General features: G+C 40.1%; 1 protein-coding gene across 5 annotated transcripts in view; it reads right to left on the bottom strand.

Annotated features, from left to right (window-relative positions):
- NFIA (nuclear factor I A) overlaps positions 1-16,857 on the bottom strand; it is a 418,368-nt gene that overhangs the window by 113,013 nt on the left and 288,498 nt on the right. For all 5 annotated transcript variants that reach the window (XM_023549533.2, XM_010591225.3, XM_003411049.4 and 2 more), the window contains exon 5: positions 5,370-5,487. In XM_023549533.2, coding sequence (XP_023405301.1) covers positions 5,370-5,487 — 118 coding nt within the window. The remainder of the gene's footprint in view (positions 1-5,369; positions 5,488-16,857) is intronic.

The raw sequence follows: 16,857 nt of genomic DNA, 5'->3' as shown, positions 1-16,857 counted from the left end.
GCCGAGAGGACCTGAGATAGCTGTCCTGCACTGAAGAGGGGAGGGATGCGCTCTGCTCGTCGTGGGAGCCTTCCAGACTTTGCCTGCATGCTTTCTCATCCTGATGCTGAGCTGTAGTCTGTTGATCGTGATTTTGAGTTGTGCCCTGTTCCTTAATAAACCACTTAACTGTAAGTATGGTCTGTGAGCTCTCTGTGGCCATTGCAACAAATTATTGAACACTGCAAAGAAGTAGAGTGCTCTAGAGAGGACAGCTGGCGTCAGAATTGGTAAAAAAGTTAGAGAGTGGAGGTATGTCTGACCTCCACATCATAGGGATCAGCTTTATGCTGATCCTGAGTCTCATTATCCCCCTGAAGTTAGGCAGGTTCTGACACTACTCCCACCCTTTTACACCAATTGGCAATCTGCCATCATCTCAAGTCCCATAAGTTTCTCCCAGTCTTGCCAGCCCAGCTTTGCCCCAGGACACACTCATGATCCTAAAACTAAAGGGTAATGTCTAACACATCAGGGGGCCTTGCAGGACCTTGCCCAAGTACTGGGGCAGGGCAGCATCTGTTGTGCTTGGTGATGCCCAGGTCATACAGGTTATTGACTCTTCTGAACATCACCTGAGGGAGAAAGTAAAGTATAGCACGTTCAGAGAACTGCCAGGCATATGGTATGGCTGAAGTTGAAGGATAGGCATGGTGAAAGACGAGGGGGGTGGAAGTTACAGAAGATATCAGTGCCTGAAGTTCATCCTACAAAAAATGGAGAATTCCAGAAACACTCTAAACAGGAGAATGACATCAGAGTTATATTTTGGAAAGGTCACACTGGCAGCTGTGTGGATAATGGATTTGGGAAGACAAAGGAGGAAGGGAGGAGACTGAGCCTAGAGGCAGAAGATAACTAAGAGGCTGTTGCAGCAATGCAAACAAAAATGTGGAGGGTCCAATTTAAGAAAAGGAATTCTAATCATTAAAGTTGGCATTACAGTGTTCTTAGCCATTACGTTCTATGCTCACTAAAGCTAGATTATAAGAAAGCAACATATCTGGACCACACTAGCTTAGGACCCAAAGTACATGTCTTTAATAGCTTAGTTAAGATTCTTCTTTGCCTTTCCTTAAAGTCTGATGAAAAGTAGCCATTTGAAGAACACTTTTATGTATTATATAAAACTATATCTAAAGGAACTCCTTTATACCCCCAAAATTCCTTTTAATACACAGAACCAGAAAAAAGATTGCCTCTTTGAAGGAATTTCTAGTATTTCCTTTTGTTAGGAAATGTAAATTAAATTACCTATTACTTCCCATTTTTGCCTTGACAAGCAGGAAGCTCAGAGATAAAGACATAATTTTTGGTTCAGGCTCATGACCCAACAGTCTTCATATCTTCCCATACGGTTTCTGGCCTCTCTAGATTTAGTATTACCTGCTTCGTCCTACCATAGCATCTAGCTCATAGCAGATGCACAACAATTGCTGAACTGGGCTGTTTTCTTAGAAACAGCTGTATGAGTATATGTGACAAGAATTCGTCCAAGTGTCATGATTCAAAGAGATGCCAGTTAGGGCCCCAACCCAAAAGCCTGACTTTATTGTTCACCATTCTCCCATTATTAATATTTCTCTGAGTTTTTAAAGCATTTTGATTTCCATGGCACCCTCTAATAAAGTACAAATACTTCATGCAGGTATTAAATCCTAAAGTGAAAGAATCTGTAGTTATTAGCTGACAGCTTAGTTTGAAAGAAAGGTCTTTCAGGGGTTGACACAGATAAATGTCTGGAGGGTGGAGGTACAGGATGAAGGAGAGAAAAAGATCCAGAAGTGAAGAAAGTCAGAAATGCCAGGAAGGAAAGGTAAAGGGCTTCCAAGATAAAGTTTACTGACTCCTCAGATTTGACAGTTGGTTTATTTTGATGCAGTTATTTTAGATAAAACATGTATTTTATCCCAACTTTTACATTACCCTTCCTGGGATTTTGGAGATGTTTAACTTGAAGGGATTACAGTACCTATGGTTAACGCCTTGCAATATCCTTTATTTACTTTTGCTTTTAGAAATGAATCAGTCATTGATTTTGGTTTCTTGATCTCGACTTCCTAACACACTGATTCTATTCTTCCAGAAACATTTGAGGAAAACGAGAAGGTACCAGTAAGACCCTCACTTAAGAGGGAGGATAGTCTCCTAAGGTAAGACAGGAAGGAGCCCTGGTGGTGTGGTGGTGAAGTGCTCGGCTGTAACCAAAGGTCGGCTGTTCGAAGCTTTGCTGCTCCATAGGAGAAAGATGTGACAATCTTCTTCCGTAAAGATTACAGCCTTGGAAACCCTATGGCGCAGTTCTACTCTGTCCTATAGGGTTGCTATGAGTTGGAATTGACTCGATGGCAGTGGGTTTGGTTTTTTTGGTTTTAAGGTATGACATGACATCTCTTCTTCTGTGTGTAGAATTTCCTCTTGTGTTCCTAGCAATTCCATCTATGTATTATGGTAAGACTATTACCTTAATTCCATATATTTGCTTAATTCCTACTATGTGCAAGGCCTAGAAATATCCACAAGACTAAAATGCCTCTTCCCGGAGGTTTCCATTTACTTATAAGTCTCGACCACTAGACTGCGAAGCTCCTCTTATTTGATTTTATATCCACAGTGCCTAGGTAATAGTCTTGGTGCCTAATAAATAGTGTTGCTGAACTGGAAGAGGTAGACACTGAGCTTCGAGAAACTCCCACTCTAGAAGTGGAAGCAGGACATGTACATACCTCAAAGATGGTAACAGTAATTCAAGATGGAAAATGCTAACTGTCAAGGCAAAGGAGAGAGGATAGCTATTCCTTTTTTAGGGCCTTATTTTTTTTATAGTCTATTGTTCCTTAAGAAACAAGTCAGCTCCATTCCTAAGAAGATTCAATGTAGAAACAGCATATTTTTAAGTTCCAACATATCTGAGTTTGAGTATAGGTTCTGCCGTTTCTAGGTTGGTGACCTTGGGCACATTACTTAACTTCTCCGAGATTTGGGTTTCTCCACTGTTAAGTGGCAACACCGACTATGTTGTAAAACTATTATGAAGATTAAATGAGATCATGTATGTAAAGCTACAGAGCCCTTGACCAATTAATATTAGCACAGCATGGATAAATATCATTTGACTAACTGATTGATGAACTTTTCTACGTAAATGTGGGATGTACTTTTGGGCACTTTTTTTAACCTGTACGTGGATAATTCTGCTGAGTCTATGTAAAGAATATATATATATATTTTATATATATATTAAAAATTCATCCTAGGAAAAACCTGATGAAAGAAAAACAAACACATTACTATGTTATTAATTACTGTTGCTATTTATAATTAACTCCTTATGAAGGTTAGTTATTTGCAGAATACTAGAATGACACTGGCCTTTTAAATGACATTCATATCCAGCTTGCCACTCAGACAGTCAGAACAAAAGACAGGAAAATATAGTTGGAGACATGTGCAGAAAGATGGGGGAGTGAGGGGCACTGTTTGGATGCACACGGCACATGGGCAGCACACGTATGAAAAACCAACAAGACATACATTTCTGAATTCATTGCTGCCCACAAGTATTTACAAAGCTTTTTCATGTTGACTGAGTACGGTTACGCAGAATGTCCCTTCCATCAGCAAACATTCAAAATCCTCAAAATTTATTAACACTCAAATGTGTTCACAATCTCACTGTTAGATTATAAAGATACCTGGATTTGAGACTTTTTTCCCCCAGATTTGCCAACACTATGGTGAACTAAAATGAACATTTAAAGAACATGAAAAATGATTGTGGGATTCGGTGGCTCTATTTAGGGAGTGACTATTTCTTTAATTGTCTTCAAGGTATTAGTAATGACTACACTGATTTTTAAAAAGTAATGATGGTTAAAATATACAAAGCAAGGCAAGAATGGATCTCTTCCAGGGAAAACTTCTATAATCGGGGCATTGTTTTAAATCATCAGACTCCAGTACTTGCTTTAGGAGGAATATACCTTCGTCAAACATTTTTCTGCAAAGTACACAAACATTAAAGATGGTTCTGCACCATTCTTTTCTTTGTTGTCACAGTCCAGTGCTAAAGCCAATTTGTAAAAGAATACTGTGGGTTTAATGCCTAATCTCTTTCCTTCTGGTACAGGTTACCTAGAGACAAGAAGATCTTGCAAAATGCTTCATTTTGATTTTGACTTTGTGGCCTCAAGGGGAATCAAGAACCTGGAATCATGACTGTGTTCTTCCAGTTTTACTGTTTTAAGGTCTCCAGTGCAAGGGGGTTTCTGACCTGGCTCTACCCTACTATCTGACTGCATCCATTTTTATAGTCTCACATCAGGATATCAAATAGTTTCATCTCTTAAGCCAACTCCAATAAACTGGATTTTTGAGACCTTTGGGGGTTCAGTAGGAAAAAGGGCTGGGACTGATCTGTAATGTCTGCTGTGCGTGTGGGGACTGGGATTGGGGTCGCCAGTGTCAAGTTTCTACCAAATAAGCCGAAACACTGCCCCTTTCCCTAGTCAAGCCTTGTCCTTACTTTCCCAAGAACCTGCTGTATTCATCATCATCCTTTCTCCATGCCTTTGTTCAATTTTCATCCTACCTAGAATGTCATTCCTTTCTCTTTCCATCTCACCAACCACCACTTATCTGTCAGTTTGTCATATTATGGTGGCTCACATGTTGCCGAGATGCTGGAAGCTATGCCATCGGTATTTCAAGTACCAGTAGAGTCATCCATGGTGAACAGTTTTCAGCGTAACTTCCAGACTAAAACAGACTAGGAAAAAAAGCCCTGGCGATCTACTGCCAAAAACTAGCCTATGAAAACCCTATGGATTACAGAATATTATCCAAGACTTCGACTTGCTTACTTTAGACATGTCATCAGAAGGGACCAATTGCTAGAGAAAGACACCATGTTTGGTAAAATGGAGGGCCAAGAAAGGCAAGGGAAACCCCACAATGATGGCTGCAACAATGCACTCAAACATACCAACCATCATGAAGATGGCACAGGGCTGGGCAACATTTCATTTGTTCTGTTATATATGGTGTTGCCATGAGTCGGGCCAACTCAACAGCATCTAACAACAATAATTATTTTTAGCCTACACCACACAATTTAGTCCACTGTTTTTTATGGTTTGATTTTTTTTTTTTTTTGCTGCACGTGCATTTTCCTTTGCCCCGCAGTGAGCCTAAAAGTCTACTAGACCTGACCACACTATTTTGGTATCTTCTCCTACTACAGGAACATTGCTAAGTGCCTAACAGGCTCGAGTTAAAGTCAAAGTGTGTAACTATGAAGCATCCCCTTTAAGAGCTGCTGATGGATTTACCTGGTAGAGGATGTGCTCGGTAAAGACCTCCTCATTGCTCCTGGGCTCATGCTGTAGTATGAAGAACTTTCCAAATCTGAGAGAGAAAAATTCGGGCCAGTTCCTGCAGCTATTGGTGCTGGAATGAAATGAAAACATGAGTCAAGTTCTGTGTTGAGAACATATTTCACTGTTGCATTTAACACGTTTTCTGTTTTTGCATTTATATGGTAAACTTATCCAAAATAATCGGTCATGAATTCTGACCTCAAAAGAATGTTGACAAAGATAGTCTACACCAGAAAGACATATTTTTCTTAGAATGTACCTTTCATCTTTTTGTAACAGTAAATTGTCACCAAGGTTACAACATTCCTGGATGCTTTTAACAAACATACCTCCGTGTTTTAGTCTTAAAATTTCTTGAATGACCAGCCAAAACATTCCCTAAACTTTGTCTGATCTTGATAGCAACCACTCATCTGTATTTTGGAATTCTGTTCTCAACTTTGTTGAGAGCAAGTTCATCCTTCTAAGGCATCCATTCCCAATTCCTTGTAATGAGAAATGTGTGATTTCTCCTTACTTGAATCACCTCAGTAGCCTGCATACACTTTAATATTCGTCCTACCTCGTAATCGAAGGCAGAGATTCTCAACCTCAAACTGTGGTCCCTAAGCCATAGTTTTTATAAATAAAGTTTTATTTGAACATAGCCAGACCCATTCTTTTACATATTAGCTATGCCTGCTTTCGCACTGTAACAGCAGAGTTATACCTATAACAGAGACCATATGGCCCACAAAGCTGAAAATGTTTACTATCTGTTCCTTTATGGAAAATGTGAGCCAACCTCTGATTTAAGGGATTGTCAAAGATAATTTTGACTATATGTGATTTTGAGAGCTGACCCTGTGTGAGATATGATTCCCTATGTTTTTATGCCCTACAACCTCTATATGCCTTGTTTTTGGTAGCTTAATACATATTTTTGAATGAATAAATAATATCTATCAGTCTTATGGGAACTCTGGTGGAAAAATGGTTAAGTGCTATGGTTGCTAACCAAAAGGTCGGCAGTTCGAATCCACCAGGCACTCCTTGGAAACCCTATGGGGCACTTCTACTCTGTCCTATAGGGTCGCTATGAGTTGGAATCGACTTGACCGCAATGGGTTTGGTTTTGGTTTTAGATCAATCTTATAAAACAACACCACATTAAAACTAGTAGTACAACTCTGTTAGTACACATAATCCCTTCTTTTGAAAAATTATGCAGAAGTAAGAAAAAGAGATGCACTTATTACTGCACTGAGGCACTGGTTTGAGTCTTCAGTTCATATAAGTGGATATATAAATTAAAATGTCCCTGGGTGGTGCAAACATTAATGCACTTGGCTGCAAACCGAAAAGTTGGAGGTTCAAGTCCACCCGTTGGCACCTTGGAAGTAAGGCCTGTCAACCAACTTCCAAAAAATCAGCTTTTGAAAACACTATGAACCACAGTTCTACTTTGACACACATGGTGTTGCCATGAATTGGAGTTGACCTGACAGCAACTTTAAAAAAAAAAAATTTATAACAAGAAAGAATAACTAATAATATCATAAGCTGGGACTTTTCAGTCATTCAACAAATGGTTACTGAGAGTCTGCTGTTGCCAAGTACTGTGCCGGGTACAGGGACTTAGGAGAAACACATAGAAGTGGGCTATATAATCTGGTTGAGAAAGAAAGATTTGAAGGTACAAAGGGGCCTCAGAAAATGAGATGCCTGGGGTAAATGTTAAAAGGACAAGTGGGAATTACTCAATTAAAGGCACAGAGGCATTCTAGGGAGAGGGAACAGCATGTATAAAGGTAAGGGAGCATAAAATGTTAACTAAACTTCTGACTATTTGGTATGATGTAGTTTACAACACATGAGGAAAAGGTCAGGTCATGGACAGTCTGGTAGGTTTCCTTAAGGAACATGAATTTGAACCAAGCAGAATACCAAGTTTATAAGCTATTAAAGCACTTACCACACTCCATTATGCTTGGAGTTATATCGCCAGAATCTAACATATTCTCTGACCCAGGAGGCAGTCAATAAGCATTGGTCAAATGGAGTTGACTGTTATATTGAGTTTTATTCACTAGTCAAAAGAGAACCAACAAGGTGTGGGAATGCCATGATCAGATTTGCATTCACAATCTACAACAATCACTCTGTCATGAGAGCCTGCATGGTTGGGTGGCAGTTGAAGAATATAATCAGTAAAACCAAAGACACCACTAGAGTCACCTAAATAAGATAAAATGGGGCAGGTCTAAACTCAAGGGATAGGAAGGAGAAGGCTGATGTAAATTATGTGGGAGTCAGAATCAAGAAAATGTGCTGACTACTTGAATGTGGTAGTTAAGAGGGAGAGGAAGCCTGGGATGAATTCCCAGTTTAATGCTTGGTAAACTGGGTGAACTGTGGTTATCATAAGGGAATTACAGAATAAAGGAAGGTATGAGGGGATACAATAATTTGCTAAGAGTATTTAGCTGTTTGATTAATAGCAATGACTATATCTCAACCGTAACTATCATTATGTAAAAACAGTCACTGCTAAGAAATAGAAAACTCTGAAATTAACATATACTTTTTGAAATTCAAACATCTCTCAATGACAGGTTCCAATGGAGGAAAAGGTCTTTAGTTCAAAAACAACATTTGACAACAAATGCAAACTGGGTTCTGATGAGTAATTTTGCTAGTCATTCCCTAAATTGCTTTTTTATTAACCATACTTACATAATTTCCCCTTTTATTCTATGATATTTTAAATATGAAATTGGCCATGGAGGAGGGGGGGAAGACTACTCAAACATGGGTCCGGATCACCCATCACTCTTCTCAGCCCGGCATATACTTGTTCTTAGCTGCTGTATACTCAGCCGCTGACTCATAGCAACCCCATACACAAGGGAACCAAATGCTGCCCAGTCCTGTGACATCCTCGTGATCAGTTGAGCAACGGGCCATTACAATCCACAGGGTTTTCACTGACTGACTTTCACAAGTAGATCGCCAGACCTTTCTTTCTAATCTGGCATATAACTGTTGTTGTACGCAGTCGAGCTGATTCCAATAGATACTTACTAAAGCTTCGTGCTTTAAGGAAGCTTAGAAATGCAAGCCTCTCATCAATAAAGAAGAGTGATACACGCTAATCAGTGTCAAAGGTCTGGATTTAGATTTCCCTGCAAGTTTCAGAAGGGAGTTGTGGCCTCAGCTGGACTGAGCAGCTGCTTCATTCCTGTGCCTCTCAGCACGCCCTCACTGCCTTACTCTTGGAACAAGAGGGAGATGAGCGAGAGGTGAGAGGGGCTTGAACTGGACTGAGAGAAGACTTCTGACGCACTCCATAGGCTCTCCTCTACCCAACAGGAAGCACTCAGATGTATTTATATGTAACACTTTAGCTGTAATTTATCCTGGAAAAAATGTTTGTTTTTGTTTTTTAAAAAAACGTGAAGAAAACTTTTACATATTTTATAAAACTAAAAAAAAGGGAAGGAAAGAAAGAAAGGAAGGAAAGGTAGGAAGTGAGAAAGGAAGGGAGAGGGAGGGAGGGAAGAAGGAAGGAAGGGGGAAGGGAGGAAAGAGGAGCTAGGGAAAAATCATGCGGAGAAAGCATTTGCCTGGATTATCTTTTTAAATTGTCAAAATAGGTGAAGGAAGAAAACTACATGTGTAAATATGGTATGCCCACCTCTCAGAGAGATTAAAAAGTAATTAAGCCCACCAAAACATTTCTTAGTGTGCCCATATTCACTTCTTGTGAACCACTTGGTACACTGTAATTGTAATGTATTAAACAGCACTGAGTGGCCTGCCAGCGAGGTGCTACTTCCCAAAGTGCCCGTTGGACTTCCGGTGAGTCATTTCAAGGCTTGGCACACTGGTTATGTGTGTCCTGAATTTAAAAAAATCACAGTTTCTGAAATGAGAATGGGTTTCACAACCTGGATTAAATAATCCTAATAATGCACACATCTAAACTCTGCCTTCTTCAAAAGAGTCTTGTAAGGAAACATCCCCCTGTAATACATCTGTATGCATGTATTACGTGGAGGGTCAGCCTGTTGGAATGGACTCTGATTCAGTGATACTGTTATGGACAAAGAAAAAGCCTCATACCTGAGGGTTTGGGGCACAGTCCAAATGTCACTAAAATGGATTAGGTTTTTCTCAATGTCTATACTGTGGAGAATAGGAAGATCCTTTGACAGATAACTAAGAAATCAAATGGTGGAATTTAGAGAACTTTTGAGTACCTGTGCACCTACATGTTTTGATAAGTACTTTATTTATTCTACCTAATTTAATCCTCAAAAAAAAAAAAAAAAACTTCTCAGGAAAGTACATTTTCTAGATGATAAGAACAAAGTCCTGGAATGAGGTTAAATAACTTGTCCTGGATTACAAAAAGACAAGAAAGAGGTACAGGCAGGATTAAACTTTAAGGATGCCTGACCTTGAAACCCATGCTTTTTCTATTATACCACACTGACTCTCATATACAATATTTGCCTCAAACTTGATATTTTGAAAATGGTATTTGGTGTCTTTGCCCCCATAAAGTTTACAGTCTAATGAAATTATATAACAATACCTGATACTACATCTAACTCAATGCCAAGTATGTTAAATCTCATAGGAGAAATGCAGACAATATGTTAGGAAAGTTCTAAGGAATAAGAGATCACACTGGCTTATGGGGTCAGAAAAAAGGTTTGATTCTACACAGAATTGCCACTTAAGCTGAGCCTTCAAGGATGGTTAGGATTTAAAGGGGCAGAGCGGAGAGGGTTCCTAGGCAAATGACAAAGCAGGTACCTAAGTTTGGATGTAGGAAGTGAAGTCAATGATCTCTTAGATCCATGACAGATTCTGAGTAGAGCAGTGATATGGTAATTGTTGAATCTCAGGAACATTAATATGGCAACAGTATATGGAAAAGAAGACAGAAAAAGAATTGATGCATGTGAGCGTAGTGTTGACAGACAATCTTGATTATACAATGGACGGCCAAAGGAACAAATCACTCTTAGAGGCAATACAACCTGAATGCCCCTTAGAAGGGAGGATGGTGAGACTCAGGCTCACTTACTTTGGCCACATCATCAGGAAAGGCCAATCGTTAGAAAAGGACATCATGTTTGGTAAAGTAGAGGGCCAACGTAAATAGGGAAACTCTCAATGAGGTGAAGTGTCACGATAAGTGCAACAATGCACTCTATCATACCAACAATTACGAAGATGGTGCAGGATCGGGCAACCTTTTGTTCTGTCATACACACAGCTGTTATACATGAGTCAGAGCTGATTCGACAGTAACTGACAACAACACACAGAATGCACTAAAGGAGGCCAAGACCCTGGAGGTGGAGAAATCAGTTGGAAAGTTGATGCAGGAGTCCTGGCAAGAGAGACTGGGGGCCTAAACTATGCCGTCAGAAAACAACACAGAGTTTTCACGATGGAGCTATGTCAACTCTTTTAGGATAGTAAACAAGCATTTAAGACCCATTTCAAATTGTGCACTACGAAAGGGCACAAATAAGCAAATGATATTCTTCTAATTGAGTACTGACAAGATATATATAGCACAAAACACTTCTTAGTTAATAATGGATTAAGTCCTTTTTGCAAATTAGAAAACTAAAAGTTAACAATGGTTAAATGACTTGTCCAATGTCACTTAAGTTCTGGTCTGCCCAAGATGCCACGTTGGGCTTCTGGGGTGTTGCAGAGATTACATAGCCACTGCCGACCAAACATGAGGACGTTAATGAAAGATGCAATCAACTACAACACTTCCTGTCTGTTCCACATATGGTGAAACCTGACTTCACTCCATTTGTACTTTATCATTCTTTAATCGTCTCACATGTAACACTTTTCTCCCCAACTAGACTGAGTGTATACTGAGGACTGTAAAGACAGACATCGTGGAGCGTAGAAAGAATGCTGGTATGGGACTGGGTGAGATTGCTTGGAGCCCCAGCCCTGCCACTAACCACCTGAGTAACTTGGTTAAGTCATTTAAACTCTTCGTGCATCCTCATTCTAATAATAAGTACGATTAACAATGAAAAACCACCACTGTGGCCACCCACTACTGCTACCACCACTGCTACCAACATCATCACCAGCAACATCACAATTACAAGAACATTTACTAAACCAAACAAGGAGTCCCTGGGTGGCACAAATAGATATGTGTTCAATTACTAGCCAAAAATATGGCAGTTCAAACCCATCCAGAGGTGCCTTGGAAGACAGGCTTGGCAATCTACTTCTGAAAGGTTCACATCCTTGAAAACCTTATGTAGCACAGTTCTGTTCTGTAACGCATGGAGTTACATGAGTCAGAATCAGCTTGAAGACAACTAACAACGATAAACATTTATTAAGCACTGTTTATGGGCCAGATGCTGAACTAAGTGCTTTAAGCATCATCATTCCATTTACTTCTCACAACACCACAGGAGGGAACTGAGGCACAAAGAGGTTAAGCAACTTTCCCAGGTCACAGATGTCAGGGGGTTATGCCAGATGACTTAGTGCTACAGAGTCTGGAGCCTTCTTTTGTGTTCCTGAATAGCCCACCATGGTTTTGGGCAGTTGATGATCAAGAAATATGTTTTGAATTAATAAAAGTAAATAATTACCCTTCCTATTTGCCCCCCTAAGGAGCTCTGGTAACACAAATGGTAAGCATTCGGCTGATAACCGAAAGGTTGGCTACTTGAACTCACCCAGCAGTTTCATGGGCCAAAGACCTGGCGATCTGCTTCCGAGGAGATCACAGCAAAGAAAACCCTATGGAGCAGTTCTACTGTGTCACATGGGGCTGCTATGGGTCGGAACTGACTTGATGGCACCCAACAACAACATCTGCCTCCCTAATCTTTAAGTGATGCAAAACGAAACTTAGAAATGCTATAAATATGCACTAAATAGTGAGAACTGGCTCCCCAACTTGCTAAAGGAGTATTGCAATTATTCTAACTGCTTTGAAGTATGTGTGGATTTTTTTTTTTCCAACATAGGAGTTTTCCTCAAAAAGTTAACTTTTGGAAATTATCTCTACAGATGATACTTCTAAGTCATCCATCCTCATCCCCTTCTTTCCTGACTTGAGTAGACTGTAGTCTATGTCACTTCTTAATAAATGGTGTGCTATTAAGGAATCATTATAGTAATGTGGGCTATTGGAAGAAAGGGGTTACTTTAGTAGCCAACCCTCTTAATGACCTGCTCTTCTGTACACATTAGTAGTTGGATAAGGTTGTGGTTATTGAACTTCTGCCATCCACCAGAGACAATCTGCTCAGGCTTGCATTGTTGGAAAGGGAGGATGATGGAAAAAATATTCTATCCAAATTGTCAAGACAGGGCACTGAGTTTACAACTTGTTCAACAGGCATCAGCAGGGAGCATTAATGCAATGATAAGTGAGTCTAGTGTCTTGCGAATGGCAGATATCCTTTCATAGGCTGTATTCAACAGAGTTCAACAAATATTTACTGAGCACTTTCCGTGTGCCAGGCACTGTCCTAGATGCTTGAGATACATCAGTCAACAAGATATCCAAAAATCTCTGCCCTTGTGGGGCTTACATTTTAAAGATTACCCACTATTGTTGTGTTTTCCTCAAATTAGCTTGGCAACTAAAGAATATGAAATAACGACCAACTGTTGTTGTTAGCTGCCATCAAGTCAGCCCTCAACTCATGGCAACCCCATGGGTTCCAGAGTAGAACTGCTCCATAGGGTTTTCTTGGCTGTAATCTTTGCAGAAACAGTTTGCCAGGCCTTTCTTCTGTGGAGCTGCTGGGTGAATTTGAACTGCCAACCTTTAGGTCAGCAACTGATCGCAAACTGCTTGTGCCACCCAGGCTTCCATAATGACTAACACCCACCCATTGCTGTTGAGTCAATTCCAACTCACAGCAACCCTGCAGGACAGAGTAGAACTGCCCTGTAGGGTTTCCAAGGCCATAAATCTTTATAGAAGCATATTGCCACATCTTTCTCCCGTGGAGCAGCTGCCAGGTTCGAACCACCGACCTTTTGGTTCGCAGCCAAGAGTTTTAACCACTGTACCACCAGGGCTCCTTTAATGACCAATGCGGGGGAAAAAATTGCCATCCAGTCGATTCCAACTCATAGCAACCCTATAGGACAGAGTAGAACTGCCCCATAGTGTTTCCAAGGAGCGGCTCAAGGATTCAAATGCTGACTTTTTGGTTAGCAGCCGTAGTTCTTAGCCACTGTGCCACCAGGGCTCCAATGACCAATAGGTCCCCCCAAAAACGCTATCAGGGTTTACCATTCAATTTCCAGTTTATAAAAGAACTATGAAAACAAATAAAGGTATATTTCTCTTCAGAATAAACAAGCTCATATACTCACTGCAACTTTAGGAACTTGTACTTTAAGACTGGGGGGAAAAAAAGTCCAACAACAGCACACAGTTCTAAGGGCCCAGCACAATTTCGTGTTGTTTTGCATTCTAGTAGCAAAGATCTTGCAAGAAAGTCCATGTCACTGGCACAAAAGGAGTGAACATGGGAAAATACTTGTTCTTCTTTCTATCAAAGACACAGTTGTAAAACGCACAATGCTATGAAAACTCAAGCAAATCTGGAATCATCGTTAAAGGGAATTAACTTGGAAAGTAATTTATGGCACAAAAATTCAACTCCTTTGTTATCTTCCTTTCATCATAATATGCTTCCTGAACACTGCCTATGAGAGAGGGCTTTTAGAGAGAAAAAAGTAAGTATAGTAAAATTAACTCATTTTATCAATTTGTGCTCTCTGCCAGAGTTTCCTGACTGTGGCTACGCTACGAGAGGCTGTAAAACTGATGAATTTGCATGGAAAAAGAAACCAGTGTAAGTAATTTGTGTAAGAGGTAACAGGGACGTAGACTGCTATAATTCAGACACCCTGCAGATAGCAGACTGCTGCAGCGTGAGCAGTTATGGGTTAGAAAAATGACCACACTGCAGTCAGTCTGACTTGAATGGAAATCAATCATAAAGGTACTTTCTCTGCAGCTTCTATGCCACAGTCTTCAGCAACTCCTTTGCCAAGAGGATTTCTGGTTTGCAAACCCTGTGCTGATCTCCTTCTTCTACTCTTCCTCTCTAAAAGGTCTGACCAAAGGCAGGCTAGGAAGATGGTTTTCCAAACAGGGATATGAAAGAAAGGTACTGCACTAAAACAGGGATTTCCCTCTATGTGAAAATGAACTTCCCCACTCTTATAAGATATAAGCATTACTTTTTATGAAAACAGTCATAGGTGCCGAAAGTCGGTAGAATGTTTTTAACCCCATCAAGGACATTTGCTAACACAGATGAAGCCCTGTTTTACACCTCCCTAAAATTTTTTTATTTTTTAATGTATGGTGCCAAGTTAAAGGGATATGCATGTTTGTGGTGGCCGAATGGTAGAGGGAGGTGAATAGAGGAATTTTTATTTCTCAAAAAAAGTGCTTCCTTTCTACTAACCTAGGAACTATCCACTGACACCTTTTTCTGCCCCACCCCAAATCATGAAGCTGGTTTATCTTAGATAATTATTATAAGCTCGATTTGTAAATTAAGTGTATTCAGGAACTTTGTTGTTATAAAGTCTTGGATCTCAAGAAACATATATAAACTCTATATAGGAAATAACTGTGTCCTAGAAAAAAAAAAAATTTATTTGTGTATCCCCCTCAGCACAGAGCACAGGAGCCTTCATATATTACACACGCAATAGATCTTTATTGACTAGAATTGAAACTATAAGACCATGTCAATGAAAAGCTTGAGAACTAATACTTATTGACCAATTATTATGTGCCAGGCAATGTGAATTATCTAATTTAATCTTCATAGTATCCCTGTGAAATACATAGTTGTATTACATTTTTTATTACATTTATGGAGGCTGGTTCAAATGGTTAACATGCTCAGCTGCCAACTGAAAGGCTGGCAGTTTGAGTTTACCCAGAGGCACCTCGGAAGAAAGGCCTGGCAATATGTCTCAGAAAAATCTGTCATCGGAAACCCTTTGGGACACAGTTTTACTCTAACTCATAGGAGGTCGCCATAAGTCAGAACCAACTTGACAACTGATTTTACCATTATTACATTTACAAATGAGAGAACTTAGCTGTGAGGTTAAGTAACAACTAAATAAATGACAGACATCTCTAGAGTTCTGCCCCATGAAGCAGGGGTAAAACCCATATTTCTAATCTCCCTGTCTTTCCTTCGTACCATTCTTTGCCCCAAGAGATGATCCTCAGTTACTGGGAAGATGAATTTAACAAGGCTTTTATAAAATAAAAATAATTACCGCCTCCACTTAGCTGGCAAAGCTTCTGTCTCATCTTCCTCCTTCTCACTTCTTTGTTTGTACAGGTCTTTTACATTATGAGTGTCAGCCACCATTTCCCTGGATGAAGGGCCCTAACACTTGGTGTAACAGGGCAGTCCACGGAGGGGTTAGCAATGCTGACTGATCTCCTGCATTAGTGGCTTCTGCCTTTGGGGCTGAAATTGATTTTCTGCATTTTAGAGTATCATCTCGTCTTAGCTTTTGGTTCAGGTCAAATGTGGCACCCGTTTAATATATGATACAGCCTCAGCCATGGGACTAAGTCTTCCCTGACAGGAGATGGATTTGATGGACTAAGGGATCTTTTCACCACATCGATCTATAAACTAGGGAAGGGCTTCTAGACATAAGCCCCTTAACCTAGAGTGTACTGGGACTATCTGACCATTAGCCATTAGAAAACCAAACTATGTCAAAAGAGTCCAATCCCAACAACCTACTACTAATCCAGCTGTTTACAACAACAGTTTTCAATAGTCTCACCAAGAACTGTTTAACTACTCCATCTATTGAAAAATCCTGTGTATGAATATGAACTCATATCAGTCATACACTGGATTAGTTCACTTCCAGTATGTGACTTCATACATGGCTTTGCTGAGTGCTGACTCCACCAATCTCATCCTAGACATGCATAGGAGCTCATCAACACCAGTTTTCCTAAGTAGCAAGAGTTAGCTATTATTATCACAATGGATAATATATTCTAGCCAAAATCTCAGTAACATTTGTGGTCTTATTGTGGGGGTAATATTCAATTTCTGTAGGCTTTTGAAAATCCCAAAAATGTCTTTCAGTTTCCTAATGCTACCTTGTAAGGAACCCTGGTGGAACCGTGGTTAAGTGCTCAGCTGCTAACCAAAAGGTCGGCGGTTAAAACCCACCAGCTGATCTATGCAGAAAGATGTGGCAGTCTGCTTCTGTAAAGATTACAGCCTTGGAAACCCTATGGGGCAGTTCTACTCCATCCTATAGGGTGGCTATGAATCAGAATTGACTTGACGACAATGAGTCAATGTTGCCTACTGGAAGTAAATATCTGCTCTTAAAAAAAATTGAGGCTCATGAG

The sequence above is a fragment of the Loxodonta africana genome, chromosome 3 (assembly GCF_030014295.1).
Source record: "Loxodonta africana isolate mLoxAfr1 chromosome 3, mLoxAfr1.hap2, whole genome shotgun sequence".
NCBI lineage: Eukaryota > Metazoa > Chordata > Mammalia > Proboscidea > Elephantidae > Loxodonta > Loxodonta africana.
This window is presented reverse-complemented; position numbering and strand designations above follow the sequence as displayed.